At 41.7% G+C, this 21,582-nt stretch overlaps 1 protein-coding gene across 1 annotated transcript; it reads right to left on the reverse strand.

The window, feature by feature from the left end:
• Positions 1–7,531: 7,531 nt before the first annotated feature.
• Positions 7,532–20,368, reverse strand: ROPN1L (rhophilin associated tail protein 1 like). Its single transcript, XM_065399813.1, has 5 exons — positions 20,223–20,368; positions 18,064–18,187; positions 17,636–17,797; positions 11,992–12,167; positions 7,532–7,592 (listed from the first exon to the last, which is right to left on the reverse strand). The coding sequence occupies exons 1-5, from the start codon at positions 20,351–20,353 to the stop codon at positions 7,532–7,534; spliced, it is 654 nt and encodes a 217-aa protein (XP_065255885.1). The 5' UTR covers positions 20,354–20,368.
• Between the last annotated feature and the right edge of the window lie 1,214 nt (positions 20,369–21,582).

Below are 21,582 nucleotides of genomic sequence, written 5' to 3' on the forward strand. Positions count from 1 at the left end.
ACCTGTCCGTTCTCTCCAGACTGCAGGGATCTGAAATTGTTTGCAGCCCCTGCTGTTGCTGTACCCTGGAGAAGTGTATTTGTCTGGGGCTGAATTTGTGATACCAGGGCTAGATACTGCTGACCTTATTCACTGTTGTGACAATGTTCAGTGGCAGTTCTGTGTGAGCGAGGTCTGCAGGAATAGGCCTCATCTGAATGGGTGCTCTCTTACCCAGACAGAACCTTGTGGGCTGGACTGTACCCTGTGTGTGAAATTCCACTGGCAGTGGAGATGCACAAGTAGTTAGCTTTGGAGAGAGGGGTAGTCTAAACCTAATACCTTTGGGAGGCTTGGGTGGAAGGTGCTAGAGTGAGGAGACACTAACTCATGACCCCTCCCCGGCCCTCTGAGGTTGGTTGCTATTAGTTGCAAAGTGACTGGCTGCAAGGTCATACACAACATCAATAACAGAAGCAGAAGCCAGTCCCGGTACTCAGTACCAATCCAGCTCCACCCATTAGACCACGCACCCTTCCAGAGCCACAGAACCCAGGAGCCCCCACTCTCAGACCTGTGCCTTACATCACAAGGCCAAACCTTCTTCCGTTAAGGGAGCTATAGAAGGGATCATCTGTAGAGACTCCCTCTACACTCCCACTGTCAGAGAGTGTTTCCATGGGTGACAAGTGCATGAGCAGAGATCTCCCCTATGGGAATCCTAGGGGCTGCACAGTTGGGTTTCACAGGGAAGGCCTCCAGCAGCCATTGATAGAGTGTTGCATCGAGGAGATTTTCCATCTCTAACAAAGGGTTTCTGTTCTCCTAGATCGTTGGCCACTTAGCAGAATGCAAAAGAGCCATGTGGTGATGGGCTAGAGGAGTCACAGGAGTCACCATGTGGCTGTGCAGCAGGTGCAGTGCCAGCTGTCACCATGGGCCAAACCCTGCACTCCGGACAACGTAGGCTAAGTGACCCTTGATTGCGAAGGGGACTTTGGCTTGGGGAATCGGTTGCTGGTGCCTGTGTCCATAGACAGAGAACTGAGATGTTTTCATGAGGCTACTCAATGGTACATGCAGCTCCATCCAGACAAGTGGCGAATGTACGTTAAAGAGCGAGGCTGGGACCTCTGCGGAGCTGCTGCACTCAAGCATCCACAGCCAGGAGAGAGACAATGGGAAACTCGCTAAGATGGCTGGCCACAGCGCTGAGAAAAAGCAGTTTAGCAGCTAGTTCATGGGAAATAAAAAGGAACTAAATATTGCTCCCTGCTCAATAAAGTGTTAAAAATGTGTCTCTTTAAAATCGCTCTGAACTTTACAATGTCCTTGTATAATTTGCGGCAGGGGGCGGGGGATTTCTAAACGTAATAGTTCATGCTCCTAAAATGACCTATCAGGTTCAATCTCTAAGCACCTAATTCTACAACTTGAGCTGAACTGAACAAATGCCTCAGGATGAGCCTCCAGGGAGGCATTCAGTACATAGGGTCATAGAGCGGTATGAGGTTCCCCTTGCAGAGTTGCCTGTTGACAGAGTCCTTGTTGGGGAGCACATCAGGGTACTGTGGACTGGGCAGGAGAGACATGCCTCCAAACCTGCACAGCTCTGTCCCAGAGCCCAGCTCTTCCTCAGAGCAACTTAGGAGCCAGACAGCACCTGGATGCTCCCTCTCTGTGCCCCAGCAGCACAGAAGCAGCTGTCTGCAGACATGTCAAGTGCCATCTCCTGTGACACTCACATGAGGGTCACTGATGCATTTGTAGAGTCCAGGCTGAAGGCCGCATACTCCTCTGGGCTCTGGGAAACAGGAGGACTTGTGCTGCAATAAATCTTTCTATGCACCTGCCGAGCAAGCAACCTCGCTGCTCCCCAGCCTCCAGGAAGCACTGAGGGGTAAGGAGACAGAGTTACACCTGCCTCAAAGGTGGGTATGGGAAGAAGCAGAGCTAAAGGGTAACAGCCATGCTATAGTGTTCCCCCTAGGTTCACGCCAACAACCACCTGGCTCCTTCCCATTGTTGAGCTAGGTTCCCCCACTACAAAGCTGCCTCTGGCTTACTACAGGCTCTCCCACTGCCCTGTTGAGAGAGAGGTAAGGAATGCCTTTTGCCCCTGGCTTCTAAGTGGGGAGCCATGTGTGACCCCAGCTCCTTGACAGTCACTTGAGAGTATATCTACATTGCAATTAGACACCTGTGGCTGGCCTATACCAGCTGCTTTAGGGCTTGGGCTGCAGGGCTCTTTCATTGCAGTGTAGACTTCTGGGCTCAGGCTGTAGCTTCAGCTCTGGGACCCTCTGACCTCACAGGCTTGAACGTGGAAGTCCCAAATCCACCCTCAGCCACGTCACTGGGATTGTAGGGAGGTCACTGAGGCAGAGTTGGTCCCCAAGAATGCTGCCTTGTGTTCTCTTTCTTTAATGTATATTCCTGGTGTCCCCATCGTATGAGAGGCTGGTGATAGCAGGCTGTAAAGAGTTCATTTCAAGGTCATGCATATCATCTTCTGGGCAAATTTGTAATTATAAAACTCACCTGAAACACCTTTAAAAGCAAACACATCCATTTGATGTTTGGAACCCTAGGAAAACAAGTAGAAGGGCATTAAGGGGGGGAGGAACCATGAGATTCTCTCATCCAGTCTCCTGATCTTCCATCTGTGGGAAGGGCATGGACCTACACATGGCCTATCCTGGGACCCCATTTAAATCGGGATTCCAGCACAGACAGCTGTGGAGTGGCCACTCTGTGGCCATGAGATGGAAAGCCACAGTATTATTGATTATTAGTGTTTTCAAATCCACCAGAAGGACTTCCATTGATTTCAAGGGGCTTTGAACTGGATGTGCAAGTCTTGATGGTTCTGCTAATTTAGATTTGCTTTTATATATAACCTTCTCATAGGCAACATGGCAGAAATGAGTTTTTAAGAGTTGTTCCCATAGGCCTCAATCCCACAAACATTAAAGCATGCACATAGCTTTAGTCACAAGAAGGTTCAGATGCGTTCAATGGGATTACTTATATGAATAACATTAAGCAAGTGATTGGGTGTTTGTAGGTTCAGGGAGTTAGTCCTTCACCTGAACAAAATAGTTACAGTTTCCCCCTTCACTGAGTCACAACAGTCAAAGACAAATCTCTCCTGCCCTGTTGCTAAACTGCTTTTTCACTGGAAGAACTGAATTAAAATCCACCCTCCCCACCCAGACTCCAAAGGTTTTAGAAACAGAAAACCACAAAAGCTTTTCATGTCACAGGACTTAATTTTATATCTCAGTTGAATTTTAATCAACAATTTATCCACATGCTTTTTAAAAAAAAAAACCTGATCTTTAAAATAATTTTAGCAATTTTTCTTGGAAGCAGAGAAGAGTCTGACAAACATGCACATGGCAGAGACAGGATCGTCGACTAATGTATGTATCAAATCAGTACCACATCATACAGAGTATTTTTCCATGTGCATAAATCAGTGAACAACCTCTCAAGATTGTTGGGCAAATGTTTTCTTTCCAACCTCAATCCTGTATCTGTAATCTGTGTCTTGTTGTATTGTCTGCGTCAGAGCCTTACCCAGGAGCCCTTGCTTTCATGAGTAGCGCTATTGAGGCAAGTAGGACTACACATGTAAAGGCCTCAGGTTTGGGCCATAAATCAGACACAAACACAGAATTCAGTGGCACTCAAATAATCAAACCCCACTGCATCACTTCTTTTTTAAATAAAAAAGGTCTTCCCTCTCCATCCAATTTTTCAGTGAGCTATTTTGCATAATACTGTGCTCCTCTCTTTCCTTAACTGATTTCAGAGCCACTCTTAGTGTACACGGCCCATTACTCTTCCAGTGAATTTGTGCAATTTTAAAATGAACAAATGTTGAAAAATAAAAGCTGTTCAAAGCTGCCTTCTCCCCAACCACTATCATCAGTGCTGTCCTGTTCAAAGTGAGCCTCAATTGTGCCATTAAAGCATAATCCTGCTGCAGCAGACTGTAGGGGAGGAAAAATCATGGCCTCCTCCCCAGCCCTGGGGTCCTAGGTGGGAGCAGTCCCTGTGCACCCCCAAGTCCAGATCTGCAATTGTGCTGTCCCTTTGTGTGGGAGTGCGAGGCAGAGAGGCCACAAAGGCTCCTTGGACGCATATTTGTTCACTAGCCGGGTACAATATGTCCTTAAACTGAAAGCACCTCAGGGCAGAGCCCTGTTCATGGTGCTTGTTCAGCACCATGCACACACATGGCGCTGTATGTAGAATAAATAATAACCTATGAATATCCCAATTTGCAGATGTACTGAATCACCGCTTACCATTTCATACAAAGCTTGTTCAAAGTGTTGCGATTGTGCCCAATTTTAAGACTGCCTAAAAGGCTGGACTAAAAATATTTGCTACTTGCTAACTGTGAATGGCAAAAGCTATTTGTGGGCAGTGCCAAGAGTTGCATTGGCAGATCTTGCTCAAAACCAACTCTTGAAAGCAGTAGCTCCATAAAGGTAATAGTGATTGGCTGGTTGTATTTCTGACTCTGCAACTTCATTTGAGCAAGTAATACTTTCAGGTAAGTGCTGTGCAGAAGCGTAACAAGAAATGGGATTCTTTGTAATTGCTCAGATTGCTGCAGTCCCTTATTTTTATGTTTCTTCTTTTGAAAATCTATTTTTGGGGTCTGTACTTCCTTTACTATATATTTTTTTCTTTTTATAAACATAAAACAATATTCCAATTTACAAAAAGTGCAGATTGGACAAAATCTATAATAAACTTCAATTGGTACCAACAACCCTCAAACCATTTAATGTGTCATTATTTGGGAGAGGAGGGAGGGACACAGAGAGTATCGTTGTACTGGAGTGCAGGTTAACAATGGTCAGTTAACACCTTATTGATCTTTATGAATGGAAAATGGACAGAAGGATCAGAAAAAGAGATGAGAATTCTTGTAATAAGCTACAGCAAGGAAAGGGAGCAACAGCTGCATAGGGCACAGTATCCGTTCCCTCTTCTTCTTAAGTGAAGATTTGAGAATTTCATCTTTTATATTGCAACCCATGATTTCTGGTCTATTGAATAAAAATGACACTTCCTAGTGTGGTCACACTGATTGTAGTTCATCCGCTGGCCATGTGAGGGCATGGTCAGAACAGATCTAGGAGGCCAGGGTCAGAAAGTTTCTGGGCTGCACCATGCCATTCTGTTGATCTCTGGAAAAGAACAATCATACTCAGAACATTTTAAAATACTGTTTCTTAACCTTTATACGTCACAATGAAACACTGGCTGCAGAAGAAAAGCACCATGGAAGAGCTAAGCATTATTGTCCTCTCCTCTCAGTCAGATGACGGGAACTGTGCTGTGCTGTTCCTCCACTGCACTGAAAAGCCACCCTCCTCCAATAGTGATGTTTCCCCAGAAGGCAAGAGGGCTTTGGGTGAGTGTACATGTGGTTTCTTAGTTTCAAAATAAAAGAGGTCTTTATTTTCTCAATCCCCGATAGTATGAGCTGTGATGTTTTGGAATACACAATAGGAACAGATCAATAGTCAACTGAGTCTAGTATCTCTAGCAGTGACCAATGCTGAATGGTTCAGAGGAAGGCATAACCACCCCTCCTCCACCATTCCATTATGGATAGGTCTACATGTGAGTGAAATAAGCACCATCTTGTAGGAAGCTTTAGATGAAAAGAAAGCATTTTTACCCATTGCTGGTGTCGAAGCAGTTATGAGATCAATAAAGCCCTAAGACCCACGTGTTACCATTGTTTACATGTTATTTATTACACAATTTGTTGCAGAAGTGATAGTTCAGGCATTAAGGGCTAAAATGAATATCTGAAAGGACTGGTGGCCAGTTGTACAAATAAAATGTGATGTAGAGCCATGCACATTTGTCTTCAGCTTTCTGCACAAGGTTCTAGATGGTTAAACCATCATGCAAAGGCCTTGGCATCCCTCTGTCTCAGAATCCTGAACATCTATATGTTTCTACTTTTGTTACTGTGTGTTCCTAGAGTCTATGACCTGGCATGCTACCAGCTCCTGTCCAGCTGATAAACAGGCTTCATAAACATGAAAGATATGTTTATAGGTACCTCAGCTCCCTGATAAACTAGTAGGATGCTCCATTGCAGTCTCTCATATGACAGACTGCTTGGCACAAAGTTGGATTCAGTAAAGTGTACTGCAGTTTAAGGCAGATGGGGTGACTGTGTTCAATTCCTATTAGTCACAATACACTTTATTTAATCAAGTAATTAGTAACAATGAGCATTTTCACTGCAGTAAAGTTAAAATTATTCAGAGAAAACTGGGACTTCTATCATACTAAATAACAACAAATGCTAAATTGGCATTAAGATAAACAAATTGACGAGTGCTTGAGTGTGGCATAATTTAGAGAAATTGGGTATAAGGTGACCATATTTTCTAAATCAAACACTAGGACCCTTTTGTGGCAACGTCTTTAAGGGTTGTGAAATTCACATGAAATTGCTATTTCAAACTATATGAAATATGATTTCATATTTTCATTGCAGATAGCTTCAGATCTGTATGAAGCTACATCCATGTGAAATTGTGATGTAAACCATATATGATTTTTGTATGAAGTCCATACAGTTTTGATGACCATCTAGAGGAAGGAGGCGAAAGACAGACTGACCACCAGGTACCCATCCATCCTCAATGGCCCTGAGTTAAACAACACTACAGTAACTGTAGTAACCTAACAACAATAAGAAAATAACTATTAAAAGAGCAACAGAATCACACAGTGTGCAGAGAAGTGGTCACTTCCAGGGTTCCGTCTCACTGCCACAGCTGTAAAAAGGAACTGAAGGATGGGTGGGCCTGCTCTACCCTTTATGACTGGGATGGGATGGGTGTGTGTGTACACTTGTGCAGGCATGTCCCCAATAGTCACTGCTATTCAAAATAATCTGATCTCCTGTGCATGAGGCACATGTGAACCACAAGTGGAATACGTGTAGACAACTGCATGAAGAACAGGATATTTCAGATGTCCCAAAAGAAGTTTTTGGGACACACGGACATCATATGAAAAAAATGGGACATCTGATTTCTTCACTCAGGTAGACCCACTGGGCACGAGTTGCGTATAAGAACATACAATATAAATGAATGGCATAGTTCCTTAAAGTTCTTTGATATGGCCTTCAGATAGAAGAATCTTGATCAATTTATGGAGGTAGATACCAATATCTCTCTGTGAAAAAACATTTTTTTTGACCTGACATGTAGTTTCATAATATATCAGAAAATGTCCTAAATCACTAACTCTATTAAAAGTTTCTATTTATCTGCAGAAATCTAAAGCTAAAATTACACGTCTATGAAAACAAATAAATCCTAAGATGTATCTCTTAGTCAACTTTCATAAATAAAAATCACACTGCATATGGTATATTGGTAAATCAAAGTCTATATTTTGTGGTGACTGCTAATGCTAAACTTTATGTGACTTTATTAAAGTTCTGCTCTGAATTGGTGGCATTTACTTCCAGAAAATCCTTGTCATCTTTCTCTTAAACCTTCTTTGATGGAATGAAGAAATCTGAAACTCCAACCTGATCTCCTTTACGCTCCCTAAATTACAAGAAAATAAATATCCTTCATTAAATTATTTATTTTAATAATGACCCAAATGGCTGAACTTTTTAAAGCTACACTTACTCTCCCCCCAATGTACATTTTCTTAGTGAGGATTTTTCTCTTAAACATTTTTCTTTGTAGCATAGTTCAGAATTACTTCATTATAACAGTTGTAACAGACAATACAACCTGGTTCTGGAACATTACACATTTTACAAACATTTTACTCCTGGGGGAATTCTGTGGCAAAAAAATAAAAATTCCGCACACAATATTTTAAAATTCTGTAAAACTCTGCATATTTTATTTGTCAAAATAACACAATATAATCACATCAGCTTCAATTAATTTTGGTCATTTATTTCAAAATACCTGTCAGCAAGTATGTCTGTAACAATATAGACAACAAAAAGGATTCAGGAAATGTTTTTTGACAAATAGATTCCGTACTAGGCATATTAATACAGAACTCTGAGTAATAATTCATTTAAACTACAGTACAGAACCATATTTCCCACACCCCTCAGAAATGGTGCCAAGGCTTGGGGGAGTGAGGGGTAATGGAGGAGCTGAGAGAGAGAGGGAAATAAATTGCTTGGAAGGAGCCTGGGTGTGAACTTGGAGGGTTGTTGGGTATGGGTGGGAAAAATATGGAACAGGTTTTTTTGTGGGGTGAGGAGGAATTGTTAGGGAGCTTTCCCCATGCAGACCCTGGCTGATCCCTAGCCTCTCCCATTCAGTCAGGCACAGCTGCCCCTTTCCCCATGTGTTCCGGAACCCCCATGTGTCCCTCCACCTCTACTCAGATACCCACTCCCCACATCCCTATGTATCCCTGCACCTCCTCCCCACCCCCCTATGTCCCTGTACTCCCTCCCACTGTCCCCATGTGTCTCTGTACCCCCACCCAGCCACTCCCCTGTCCCTATGTAGCTCTGCACCCCCTTCCCCATGTGGCCCTGCACCTCCCTCTCCCCTGTGGCCCTGGGCCTCCATTCCCATTCAGCCCCTGCCCCAGTCTGCCTCCCCCTAGCCCTTATGAGCCCCTGTATGACCCCTACCAGCACACCACGCTGTCCGTCTCCCCATAACCCTTGTCTCCTGACCTGGCCAGCTGCAAAGAAGGCTCTGCAGGCTCTCTCTCTTCCCTAGCTGGCTGGGAGCTGCTGTGTTTTATCGACACAGCGCCCTCTGGTGGGCAAAAGGTGGAACTACAGCAACATTTCGTCAGAAGCTTTTTTCTGAACAAAAATTTAAAAATATGAGCGGCTCATTAATTATGCACATGCACAGTAGTGCAGAATTCCCCCAGGAGTAAATATTTTTCTTGCACCAAGTAATCTATCAGCCAAATTTTGCTTTATTTAAAATATAGAATTTAGGACTTGTACCACATGAAGTTGCCCTAACTCTTAAATCCACTAAAGTCAAGTGCACAGAAGCTCCATAAAGCTCCATTCAATGGGCTCAAATAAAAAAAAAAGGGTAAAGGCAGAATCAAACCTAGGATTCTGGAAGGGTTCTTGAAGGTGAAACCTAATTTAATACTATGAAATCCAAACAACTTCAAAAAGATCTGCCAATAGCACTGGAGTGTCTTATATGGGACATTGCTTTCACTTTTAAAGGTACATTACTAGATTGCTGTTTTACCTAGTCTGTAGCAGCTATAAAGAAATCTCCCAAGAGGCTATTATCTCAACTTTTCAAAAGTTAACAAGGGAAGGTAAATAAGGTTAACGATTTTAAACAAATTACTGTACAACGATTACTTATCTGGGTTCCAGTTAAACCTAAATCATTGTATTATGCAAAAGAGTAATATAATCTTAATTTTATGTATGATTGCAATTCTATAGTCATCCTAAGTGGTGACAGTAAAGCTTATCAATTTGTTAATGTAAATGGATATGGCATTTGTGTATTTATCTTCCCACCCGGAATGCTCCAGAGACAAGAAAGCTCAAAATAACACCACACTTAGGTTCAATTAATTTAGGACAGTGATTATGTTAATCCTGCTGGCTCCTTCAGCAGGAAGGACCAGAGGACAAAAGCACAAATGAAATAGGTAGTCTCCATACACCCACAGCTCAAGAACTGAGCAAGCCATGTATACCATATTTTTGTCCTCCTCCTGCAGGAATGCATTACTCAAATACTCAGGTACAAGAGATATGCCCTTTCAGGGATCAGGACTATGTCAATAGCATACAAGAGAAATAATATTACAAGGATTGGGGATCTGAGACACCAAAGAAATGACAAATAAAACAAACACCAAATTCATGCCCCTCACATATACCCCCAACCCCAGTCCTGATGGGATTGAGGCAACCCAAGACAAAAAGACGCATCCTCAGGATGGAACAGACACTTAGTGCATATCCATACATACAAACCAGGCATCACCCTGCAGCCATGGTATGGAGGACAGGATTATATGATAGAGTTGCCTGCAATAGCAGGGGACTGGACTTGATGAGTCAATAGGACCCTTCCAGTCTTATGTCCTAGGGATCAAGGAACATAACCGCAGGCTCATGAACACAAGATTGGTTAAAAATAAAGTCTGCGTTACATATGACCTGATTGTGGAGGAGGCAACTGACCTGGCCTACCTCGCTGAAACCTGCGTTGAAGACATTGTCAGATGCATTCTGGTACAACTCATTCCAGCAGGATATACAACACACCATGGGTGAAATCCTCATTCCACTGAGGTCAATGGGAGTTTTGCTGTTGACTTCAGTGGGGCCAGGATTCCACCCCATGAGTCCAAAGTTTGGTAGGGAGGAAGGATGGCTATCAGATAACCCAACCAAACCCAGATGGAAATGAGATCTTAACCCAGAGACCAAGTTATTCAGATGCACCCAGATGACACAGAACTCCAGGAAACAGAACCAATATAGACATTCTAGCAATATACAGACCACTCAAGAGCTCTGCAAGGTTCCTCTCAGAGCTAATCTCAAACCAAGACATCAAAATTTGTCTTGTGAGACTTCACACTTATGGAGTACAGTTCTGTCTCAGTGGCCCAGCATCTAACATCCATTAAGATAAACACAGCATTCTCCCGCATAGTGTTCAATCCCACTCTTACATTCTGTTGGAATACACTACACCAGCCAGAAGCATGACCAGTGTGCTAAGGGACTAGTCAGACACTCTCTAACCACAACCTCAAAACAACCCCTCCCTCTGTACCACCCCCAGAGATATCTACTGTTAACCAATGATCAGCACCAGATAAAGCAGAGACAAGAACTGGTAGCCTGGAACATACAGTGTTTATAAACACCAACATTATAAAGGAAACCAATATCTAAAATGTCTGATCAACATAACTGTTCTTGATAGCAGAACTCCTGACCAGCCCAGATTGTCTTTTCCTTTACCTTGCACCTGAACATCTCCCACTGTGAAGAACTGCCATAATACTTCGCTGAAAATATTAATAAAATCTATAAAGGTGGCAGGAGCAGCAGAGAGATAGAACAGACCCTGGTAATGGTAAATGAACACCTGAGATCATGTCTAAGGAAGGGCAATTTACCAGTGGCTTGGAATCATGGCTAATACTAAAAAAAACCCAAAAAACAGAAGGACCCAAACAATTTTGCTAGTTATGGCCTAGTCTCAAATGTTCCTTTCCTGAACAAGGACACTGAGATGATAGTGGTAGATCATCTCCAGCAATCTCCAGCAGAATCCACCTTCTGCCAATATGCTGGCTACCAGATTTGGCTAATGCAAAGCCAGTACAACAGTCACCCTAGTGAATGATCTCCTTATAAAATCTGCTGCCTTCAATAAGAGTTGGTCACAAGTGTATTCCACTTGTGCCATCTAGCAGGCATCAGTGGATTGCCCTCAGATATAATTCTATCCATTTCTCTAATAAAGGCTGTGATGGGCAGCTGCTCCTCACAGAGAGTCCTCCTCCAAAATCAGGTCATATGTAATGCAGTTTCCTCCTACAGGGCTTGTTTATTTCCCTTCTCCTGTTCAACATCTATGGTAAAACATAAGAAGAAACTTTAAAATGCTGTGGGTTCAAACAACAACATGCGGATGTTACAAAGCTATAAACATCATTTCTATCTGGAGTAGAGAACACCATAATTCACCTAACCGAACATCTGGAAAAAATAAACGTGTGGGTGAATAACTGTTGGCTCAAACTCTGACATTGAAGCCAACAGGAGTCTAACTTTAGGCACACATTTTTGAAAAATCTTGTCCTCAACGTTTATTATGCTCTCACTAGCAAGTACAAAGAGAAAATGAAGTGAAAAGAGAGATTATCTAACTAAAACTAGAGATTTATGAAGCCAGAATGAACTAGCATAGCTGATGCATGCTCCAGATCCAAATTTATACTTACACTTGTCCCTTAAGAGCATTGAGGAAAGCTTCAACTTTGTAGTCTGGCATCTCACCATCTATACTGGCCAGGTATGTGTAAATAAATGAGAATGTATCAAATGGAATGCGAGCAGGTCCCCCCTCTGGATCAGTTGTTAGAATTTCACAGGCATACTTCACAGAAGTCATTAAGGACTAGCAGGATCCCAACCAAGAAAAGAGAGACACAATACCAGAAGGCATTAGCATCCTTTGTTCACTATGGTGTAATATCGCATGAAAGACTGTCAGCTTCTGAAATTCAGTGTGAATAGAACCAAGACTTCATTTACACTTGCAAAGTTTGTACCTGCAATTCACACTCCAATGCAGGCAGCTCCACTGGTGATAACGGTGGTGGAAGCTGTAGTGTAGACAGGGCTCAGGCATTTTTATTATTGTGGCATCTCATTTGGTTTAAGACTACAGAGTGGTAAAAATGCCTGAGCCCTTTTTACACTACTGCCTCCACCAACATTAGCACCGGTAAAGCTACACTATTGGTGAATTAAGGCTAAACATTTTGTTAGTATAGAAAAGGCCTTAGTGTAATTCTGTTACTCTTTTAACCAATGCAAAAGAGAAAGGTAGCGTATCATTGAGCAATTAATTGCATCATGTTAGCCTGAACAGACATCAGTCCACTGCCATATTTACAAATACATCACCAGGTAAAGAATTGTCCCTAATTTGTTACCATATAAAGGCCTCAGTTCATCTGTGAACTATCATTTCAATTTATCTGAACCTGGCCCTAGTGAGGGCAGCACTAAATTGGCTAAGATAGCTAAATCTCAATAAAGCTGGGGAAAAAAAAGTTTGTCTGGATCAATGTTGTGGCAGCTGATATTTTGGCATGATGCTGTGAATGTCAGCATTCACAATAACCAAACAATATCCAATCCTGGAAAAGGTCCTTTTGGATACATCTAAACCAGTGGTTCCCAACCTATTTACCACATTGTGGGCCGCATATGGGGCCTATAATATGTTATGTGGGCCACATCCAATACTACCTGTATGGCCCTAAGGATGTCACATGGGCCATAGCTCTGTGCTGATTGGGCCAGCCACAGGTTGAGAATCACTGGGCTACACAGTCTGTGGCAGCAATCCTCCCAGCCTGAGTCAAGAGACACAGGCCTGCAGGGCTCACACTAGCGTTCTAATAATAGCTGTGTAGACAGCACTTCGAAGTTGCAGTTCAGGCTGGAACTCGGGCTCTGAAGCTTAGGGATGGGAATGGACTTCAGAGCCCAAATTAAAACTTCAAAGAGCTGTCTACAAGGCTATTTTTAGTGTGTTAGTGCAAGCTCCGCATGCCCAAGTCTGTCATCTCAGCCTGTGGCAGTGAGCCTCCCAGCTTATCTAAATATATCCTAAATGGAGTAAACTTAAACTGAAGTTAAGGATGTCAATAATTTAAGGCAGAAAAATCTTAACAAGAATGTTGCAGTTAAAAAAAACCACCAAAAACCCAGAAAATTCAGAGTTAAGATTACATTTTAAAAAACAAACATAACCCCAAGTGTTAGTTAAGGATATACTTTAAAAAAAAAATTCCTGTAACTTCAATGGGACTCTCACAGATACTGTAATCTGAACTAGTGGATACTAGTGCAGGATCAATGCCATAAATACTAACATTTATAAAAATTCAGTGAGGAGTTTTGCTCAGTAATAGGCTGGTTGGGGTAACAAAGACCATGACTAAAGACCCTAAAAATAATGGCAGTGACAAAAATTACAGTTTTAGTAACAAGTAAACAATGGATTTTCTAAAGATAAGTATTTTGTAGTGATGGAATGGTGAATAAAAAAAAAAATGTCTATTCAAAATCAAGAGTATATTCCAAACCCTGTTATTCACAAATTTAAGGTAATTAAAACTGGAGACCCAAACTGATATACAGTGCCACTTTATAACTGGCACACCTGTCAGCCCTCTCATACAAGAGCTTTGCTGAATCTGCCAACCTTGGGGAAGCCGGGAGGACCTTCTGCAGAATTTCTAAAGGCCTCCTACACAATTTATAAACTCTGCAGGGCTTTCTGGCCCTCACATTTTGGCCTAGCCACAACTCTCTCTTTTATGTTGTAGCAAGTTTATTCACCTCAAGTTTTCGCATATCAAGGTTATACAAATTGTTTCAAAAGATAAGGAAATTTCCACACCAAGAATTATTAAACCAGAGGTTAGACTGCAAAGACATCGCAATATTTTATGAAACAAATGTATTAAATCATTGTTGTTTTTAAAAGTTAGAAAGTCAGGAAATTCTTAGTTAAGGCTGCACTTAAAATATAAAAAAATTCAAAGGTAAGGAACTGCAAGCTATCTTAACTCTGACCCTGATCCATGATCATCTATGCATATCATTTACTCACTGTTATGACTTGGTGGGATAATACACATGATTGGAATGTTGGTGTGGATGGGTATAGCTTGCTCAGGAAGGATAGACAGGGGAAAAAGGGAGGAGGTGTTGCCTTATATATTAAAAATGTACACACTTGGACTGAGGTGGAGATGGACATAGGAGACAGAAGTGTTGAGAGTCTCTGGGTTAGGCTAAAAGGGATAAAAAACAAGGGTGATGTCATGCGAGGAGTCTACTACAGGCCACCTAACCAGGTGGAAGAGGTGGATGAGGCTTTTTTTAAACAACTAACAAAATCATCCAAAGCCCAAGATTTGGTGGTGATGGGGGACTTCAACTATCCAGATATATGTTGGGAAAATAACACAGCGGGGTACAGACTATCCAATAAGTTCTTGGACTGCATTGCAGACAACTTTTTATTTCAGAAGGTTGAAAAAGCTACTAGGGGGGAAGCTGTTCTAGACTTGATTTTAACAAATAGGGAGGAACTCGTTGAGAATTTGAAAGTAGAAGGCAGCTTGGGTGAAAGTGATCATGAAATCATAGAGTTTGCAATTCTAAGGAAGGGTAGAAGGGAGTACAGCAAAATAGAGACAATGGATTTCAGGAAGGCGGATTTTGGTAAGCTCAGAGAGCTGATAGGTAAGGTCCCATGGGAATCAAGACTGAGGGGAAAAACAACTGAGGAGAGTTAGCAGTTTTTCAAAGGGACACTATTAAGGGCCCAAAAGCAAGCTATTCCGCTGGGTAGGAAAGATCGAAAATGTGGCAAAAGACCACCTTGGCTTAACCACGAGATCTTGCAGGATCTAAAAAATAAAAAGGAGTTATATAAAAAATGGAAACTAGGACAGATTTCAAAGGATGAATATAGGCAAACAACATAGGAATGCAGGGGCAAGATTAGAAAGGCAAAGGCACAAAATGAGCTCAAACTAGCTACGAGAATAAAGGGAAACAAGAAGACTTTTTATCAATATATTAGAAGCAAGAGGAAGACCAAGGACAGGGTAGGCCCACTGCTCAGTGAGGAGGGAGAAACAGTAACAGGAAACTTGGAAATGGCAGAGATGCTTAATGACTTCTTTGTTTCGGTCTTCACCAAGAAGTCTGAGGAATGCCTAACATAGTGAATGCTAATGGGAAGGGGGTAGGTTTAGAAGATAAAATAAAAAAAGAACAAATTAAAAATCACTTAGAAAAGTTAGATGCCTGCAAGTCACCAGGGCCTGATGAAATGCATCCTAGAATACTCAAGGAGCTAATAGAGGAGGTATCTGAGCCTCTAGCTATTATCTTTGGAAAATCATGGGAGACGGGAGAGATTCCAGAAGACTGGAAAAGGGCAAATATAGTGCCCATCTATAAAAAGGGAAATAAAAACAGCCCAGGAAACTACAGACCAGTTAGTTTAACTTCTGTGCCAGGGAAGATAATGGAGCAAGTAATTAAGGAAATCATCTGCAAACACTTGGAAGGTGGTAAGGTGATAGGGAATAGCCAGCATGGATTTGTAAAGAACAAATTGTGTCAAACCAATCTGATAGCTTTCTTTGATAGGATAACGAGTCTTGTGGATGAGGGAGAAGCGGTGGATGTGGTATATCTAGACTTTAGTAAGGCATTTGATACGGTCTCGCATGATATTCTTATCGATAAACTAGGCAAATACAATTTAGATGGGGCTACTATAAGGTGGGTGCATAACTGGCTGGATAACCGTACTCAGAGTAGTTATTAATGGTTCCCAATCCTGCTGGAAAGGTATAACAAGTGGGGTTCCGCAGGGGTCTGTTTTGGGACCGGCTCTGTTCAATATCTTCATCAACAACTTAGATACTGGCATAGAAAGTACACTTATTAAGTTTGCAGATGATACCAAACTAGGAGGGATTGCAACTGCTTTGGAGGACAGGGTCATAATTCAAAATGATCTGGACAAATTGGAGAAATGGTCTGAGGTAAACAGGATGAAGTTTAACAAAGACAAATGCAAAGTGCTCCGCTTAGGAAGGAAAAATCAGTTTCAGACATACAGAATGGGAAGAGACTGTCTAGGAAGGAGTACGGCAGAAAGGGATCTAGGGGTTATAGTGGACCACAAGCTAAATATAAGTCAACAGTGTGATGCTGTTGCAAAAAAAGCAAACATGATTCTGGGATGCATTAACAGGTGTGTTGTGAGCAAGACACGAGAAGTCATTCTTCCGCTCTACTCTGCGCTGGTTAGGCTTCAACTGGTGTATTGTGTCCAGTTCTGGGCACCGCATTTCAAGAAAGATGTGGAGAAATTGGAGAGGGTCCAGAGAAGAGCAACAAGAATGATTAAAGGTCTTGAGAACCTGACCCATGAAGGAAGGCTGAAAGAATTGGGTTTGTTTAGTTTGGAAAAGAGAAGACTGAGAGGGGACATGATAGCAGTTTTCAGGTATCTAAAAGGGTGTCATAAGGAGGAGGGAGAAAATTTGTTCACCTTAGCCTCTAAGGATAGAACAAGAAGCAATGGGCTTAAACTGCAGCAAGGGAGGTTTAGGTTGGACATTAGGAAAAAGTTCCTAACTGTCAGGGTGGTTAAACACTGGAATAAATTGCCTAGGGAGGTTGTAGAATCTCCATCTCTGGAGATAATTAAGAGTAGGTTAGATAAATGTCTATCAGGGATGGTCTAGACAGTATTTGGTCCTGCCATGAGGGCAGGGGACTGGACTCGATGACCTCTCGAGGTCCCTTCCAGTCCTAGAATCTATGAATCATGGAGATGGATGAATGTGCTAACTCTTTTATTATGCTCTATGTACTGTCAGGTATAAGAGAATATGGATATAAATCTCTTATCACACAGAGTTAGAGTCAAATAAGGAGACAAATAAGGGAGTATTAGAGCCATTAGATACTTTGAAGGGCAGATGAGGTACATTGTACTGTTCAGCTCATAGTGATATGATATCTCCTTCTCCTGGTGCACCTGCTTGCTAATTGTACTGACATTAAACCAGCAGTGGTAGCACTCTTATCCCCCCTTCTTCTGCCTGTCTGAATCACACACACCCTCAGAGCAAAGGTTGACACTGAATGAACATAAACAAACACAAATACGTGACCTGCCTTTGCTGCACAAAAAATTGGGGTTTTAAAGTGACACAATAGTATCTAGATCTACAATCTATTTACTGTAGTTCCTCTATGGTCTGCTTGGTACATAGTCATTTGATTATGAAAGATTTTAACATGGCTACATACCCCACCAAGTATACTACACCCAAGTGCTAGAACTTTCAACCATTCCACCTCTTCACCGAAGTTGTCCAATTGTAGAAGGGCTCTCAGTTGCTCCACTGGCAAACATAGATGTTTCCATTTTTTTTCTAGTTCTATCATGCTCACACGGCCCTTCGGAGAAAGCTTTAAAAGACAAAACACAACACCACAAGTAAAACTGGAATACACCATGGAGATTATCACACAACTAAGAGTACAAAACTTTAGGGCCACTTTTTTCCCCCCACAAAGAAATTGTGGCGTACTGTTTCTCTGACAGATAGTCTGTAGGACCAAACTGTCTATGAAGAGTTCTACTGACATCTCATCTCATCTATGAGCCATGTCTATGAAAATTTCCATTGACATCTCTCAACAATACTGTGTGTTCAATATAGGTTGGCTTGTACCTGCTTGTGCAAAACTTTAAGGAGGCCTGGTGTGAGCCCAGTATCTGTTTTCTGTGTTGCTACTGGCATTTCAATCCTGTCCTTTACAGGAAGGGGCTCTCCTTTCGACAGAGCTGAGAAATACCTAGATTAATAGGAATACCAACACATTTGAATGCTTATAAGCAAATAAAAGTTAAGCAAAAACAAGCTTTATAAAAATCTGCTAATGAATCTAAGTGCCCATGAAAGTGGGAAATGGGCTTCAGTTAGCTCCTGGTATAGACTTCCTCCCCTCTCTGTATCCAGTTTCCATCTTCCTTTTTAATTGAAGCCACAGAGTTTAGTTTTAACAGTGTTTATTTGACACTATAATAATTATTATTGTGCTTTAATTGTGCATTCGATGTTCTGTGTTCCTTGGTGGCGATATTATTAGTGTGTTCTGGCAAGTAGCAATGTCTAAGCTTTCCACACACATTTCTAACAATGCACTTTAAACCAGATTTCTATAATCCTCTACAAGTCTAATTTGGTGATAGGCCATTGTCAAAACACAATTTTGAAGAATTTATATAAAGACTTACAATAGTCATTATACTTATTTATTTTATAGCTGAACATAACTTAAACACAGCAGGAATTAAGTTTGATGCAGATATTAGTAATTTTAAGGATGCTGATACAGATATCTACCTCTTACAGCCAATGTCACCATCACAACTGGCCAAAAACTAATATACAAGAGACTTATTCCGCTTAATTCACTACCATATACAGTGCCTTGCTCACAAGATAGGAAGAAACACTAAACTTTAACAACTTTTCCTAAAAAGTATCCACACAGCTATTTTCAAAAAGAGAACCACAAATAGTAACACATTTCAACAGTAGCCTATATCTTCTTAATACAAACATGGTACAGTACTTATGGTAAAGCTAGAGTTCACTAACACACAGAACTTTCAGATTCTGTTCCTTCCTATGAAATAGCACGTGTTTCACTGATGTGTAAAAGTGATTACCCCAGAAAATCCAACCAAATACAAGGATCTAAAGATGGCAACACCCTGCACCTGCTTTTCAACCAGGATTATTTAGGAAATCTACAGGGGAAAAACTAATTATGACATTCAGTACAGAGCAAAAATTAACAGCACCAAAAATGTGAGCCAGTTCGCTGGGTAGCAGTCCCTAAGTCACTCTGCCAAGGTTCCACATCTAAAATTGCATCACTAAATATAAATTCAATCAAAGACCACATTATCTTTAACAAATTAAAGAATACATAAAAATATATCAGCATATGTGCCACACAATACTTAATATCCAGACAACTTAGGGCTTGGCTACACTTGCAAGTTAGAGTGCATTAAATCAGCCCTGGGCACCCTAACTCCTGAGGTGTCCACACTGGCAAAGCACTTAAAGCGCCTGGACTCTGCAGCTGGAGCGCTCCTGGTGATCCACCTCCATGAGAAGCATAAAGCTTGCTGCGCCCTGGCTGAAACGCCTGGGTGTCAGTGTGGATGACGTGTTGCATTACTGCGCTGGGACTGGCCTCCAGAAATGTCCCATAATCCCCTGAAGTCAAGTGGCCACTCTGGTCATTGTTTTGAACTCGGCTACAGGCATGCGGATATCCCCTTTCAAAGCTCCGTTTCTGACAGCTGGCATGCTTATCTGCTCCGGGACAAAGCAAACCATTACTGTGGAATGCTGCTGCTGCTGCTGCTGCCGAGGCAGGCGTTTGTGCGTGCGTGTGTGCGTGCGTGGGTGTGTGAGAGAGAGGCGGGGTGGGGTGTCCTGCTGCTGCCTGAACTTACAAGACAGCATGCTGACACACTCTCTGCCCCCCAAAACACAGTCTCTCCCCCCACATACACACAACGCACTCCGTCACACTCCACCTCCTCCCATTTGAAAAGCACGCTGCAGCCACTTGCACACTGGGATAGCTACCACAATGCACTCCCCTCCATGGTGTCGCAAGAGCTGCTAATGTTGCCATGCCACTGAGCTTGCAGCTGACAGTGTAAACACACAGCAGCGTTTTCCCTGCTGCTGTCTCCGAAGGCTGGTTTAACTCCCAGCACTCTACATCTGCAAGTGACCCTAATTAGGTCAATATATGATGCAGCAATATTTTGTTGTTAGCCTATATATAAAGTACTACTTACCCAGCTGACCACTGCAGTACATCATGAGGCTGAGTCCTGATGGCAGCTTTGGTAAACTGTTTCAAAATATCTGGGAGTTCAGGAGGTATGTTAATCTGCTGAGCACAAAACATGGTGTCTGGAAGAGGCATGATTCTTGTAAGGTCCAATAACAAGATCCTGAAAGAACTAAAAATATAAATGAATTCTAAACATATGAGATTAGTATGGTTCTATACAAGTTCTCTTAATTTTATTATTCAACTCAAGTGTATAAAAAACCCAAACTTACTTTAACTGTGAGGTCCTGTTCCAGAACAGAACATGGATGTCCATGTGTTGCAACCAGTTTATTTTAATGTAATTTAATTAAATTAAAAGATAAAAGGAAAGAAATACAGATTTTTAGTCACAGCATCAGTTTTAGCCTAGGCAAAAATAAATGAGGCAAATCCATAAAAGTATGCAAGACTCTCTTCGTCTGCAGCTCCTGTGATCAGGAACAGCCTATTTCATCTTTATCTTTGTGCCTCATTGCCTTTCTCTTAACTGAAAACATCCCTCTGCTGCTCCCTTACCTATGCTTTTTAATTTCTTTCTTAATCTTCTCTTTGTTTTAGCTTTGCAACTGTATTATTTAACTCTGTTACAATTTTATGATACAGATTTTGTGCAAGATGATATACAAAATAAAAAGGTAAATCTGAAACTAATATAGATTCTCCTAGTTCTGTAATGGGCTAGCTCAGGCAGTGGGGTAATATGCACCAGATGATGGAAACTGATGGATTATACCACACAGTTTTTCTTTATTTCCTATTAAAAGGAAAACAGACTCCAAATTTCAATCAGTAACTTTGAAAAACAAAAAGTGAGACTAAAGCACTTCTGAACTGGCACAGACTCACGACAGTGAGCTATCACAGACCGTTCAGAACCGAGAGGGCACCAGTGACAAGGAGGCTTTGGGAGCTCTTCAACTGGTGCTTAAAGGTGAAATAGCGCTCCATGGGGAAAGTAAAGGAATTCAGAATATAAGAAAAATGTTGGTATATCTTGACAGGCAGAACCACAGAATGAGTTGGACAACAGCTATGTTGTCAAATCTTTGCTTTGAGGAGAGTCTGCCATTTTTGAGCAGACAATTAAGTGTGAAGATTATAAAGTTTCTACTATATCTGTGTATATGTTTAAGCAGAGCGAATATTTATTAACCTCTGCTCTTAGCTCTGTACAATACCACCAGAAAGAAATTTTACATGCAAGTCTTGCTATAACATATATGAGTAGTTAAAAATCCATAGAGATTTATTTTAAAAATACTCTAAAAGCATTTTAAAAATCACAGAGCTCTTAAGTTCCCTGGCTTCACAGTGAACAG

This window comes from Emys orbicularis, chromosome 2 (genome assembly GCF_028017835.1).
Source record: "Emys orbicularis isolate rEmyOrb1 chromosome 2, rEmyOrb1.hap1, whole genome shotgun sequence".
NCBI classification, from domain to species: Eukaryota; Metazoa; Chordata; order Testudines; family Emydidae; genus Emys; species Emys orbicularis.

Coding starts and splice junctions, on each gene's coding strand:
- ROPN1L (XM_065399813.1), bottom strand. CDS start 20,353: ATGCCTCTTCCAGACACCATGTTTTGTGCTCAGCAGATTAACATACCT. Junction 12,168..17,635: donor GGTGTAGTATACTTGGTGGG/GTATGTAGCCAT, acceptor GGATCCTGCTAG/TCCTTAATGACTTCTGTGAA. Junction 7,593..11,991: donor AATGCTCTTAAGGGACAAGT/GTAAGTATAAAT, acceptor CTTGTAATTTAG/GGAGCGTAAAGGAGATCAGG.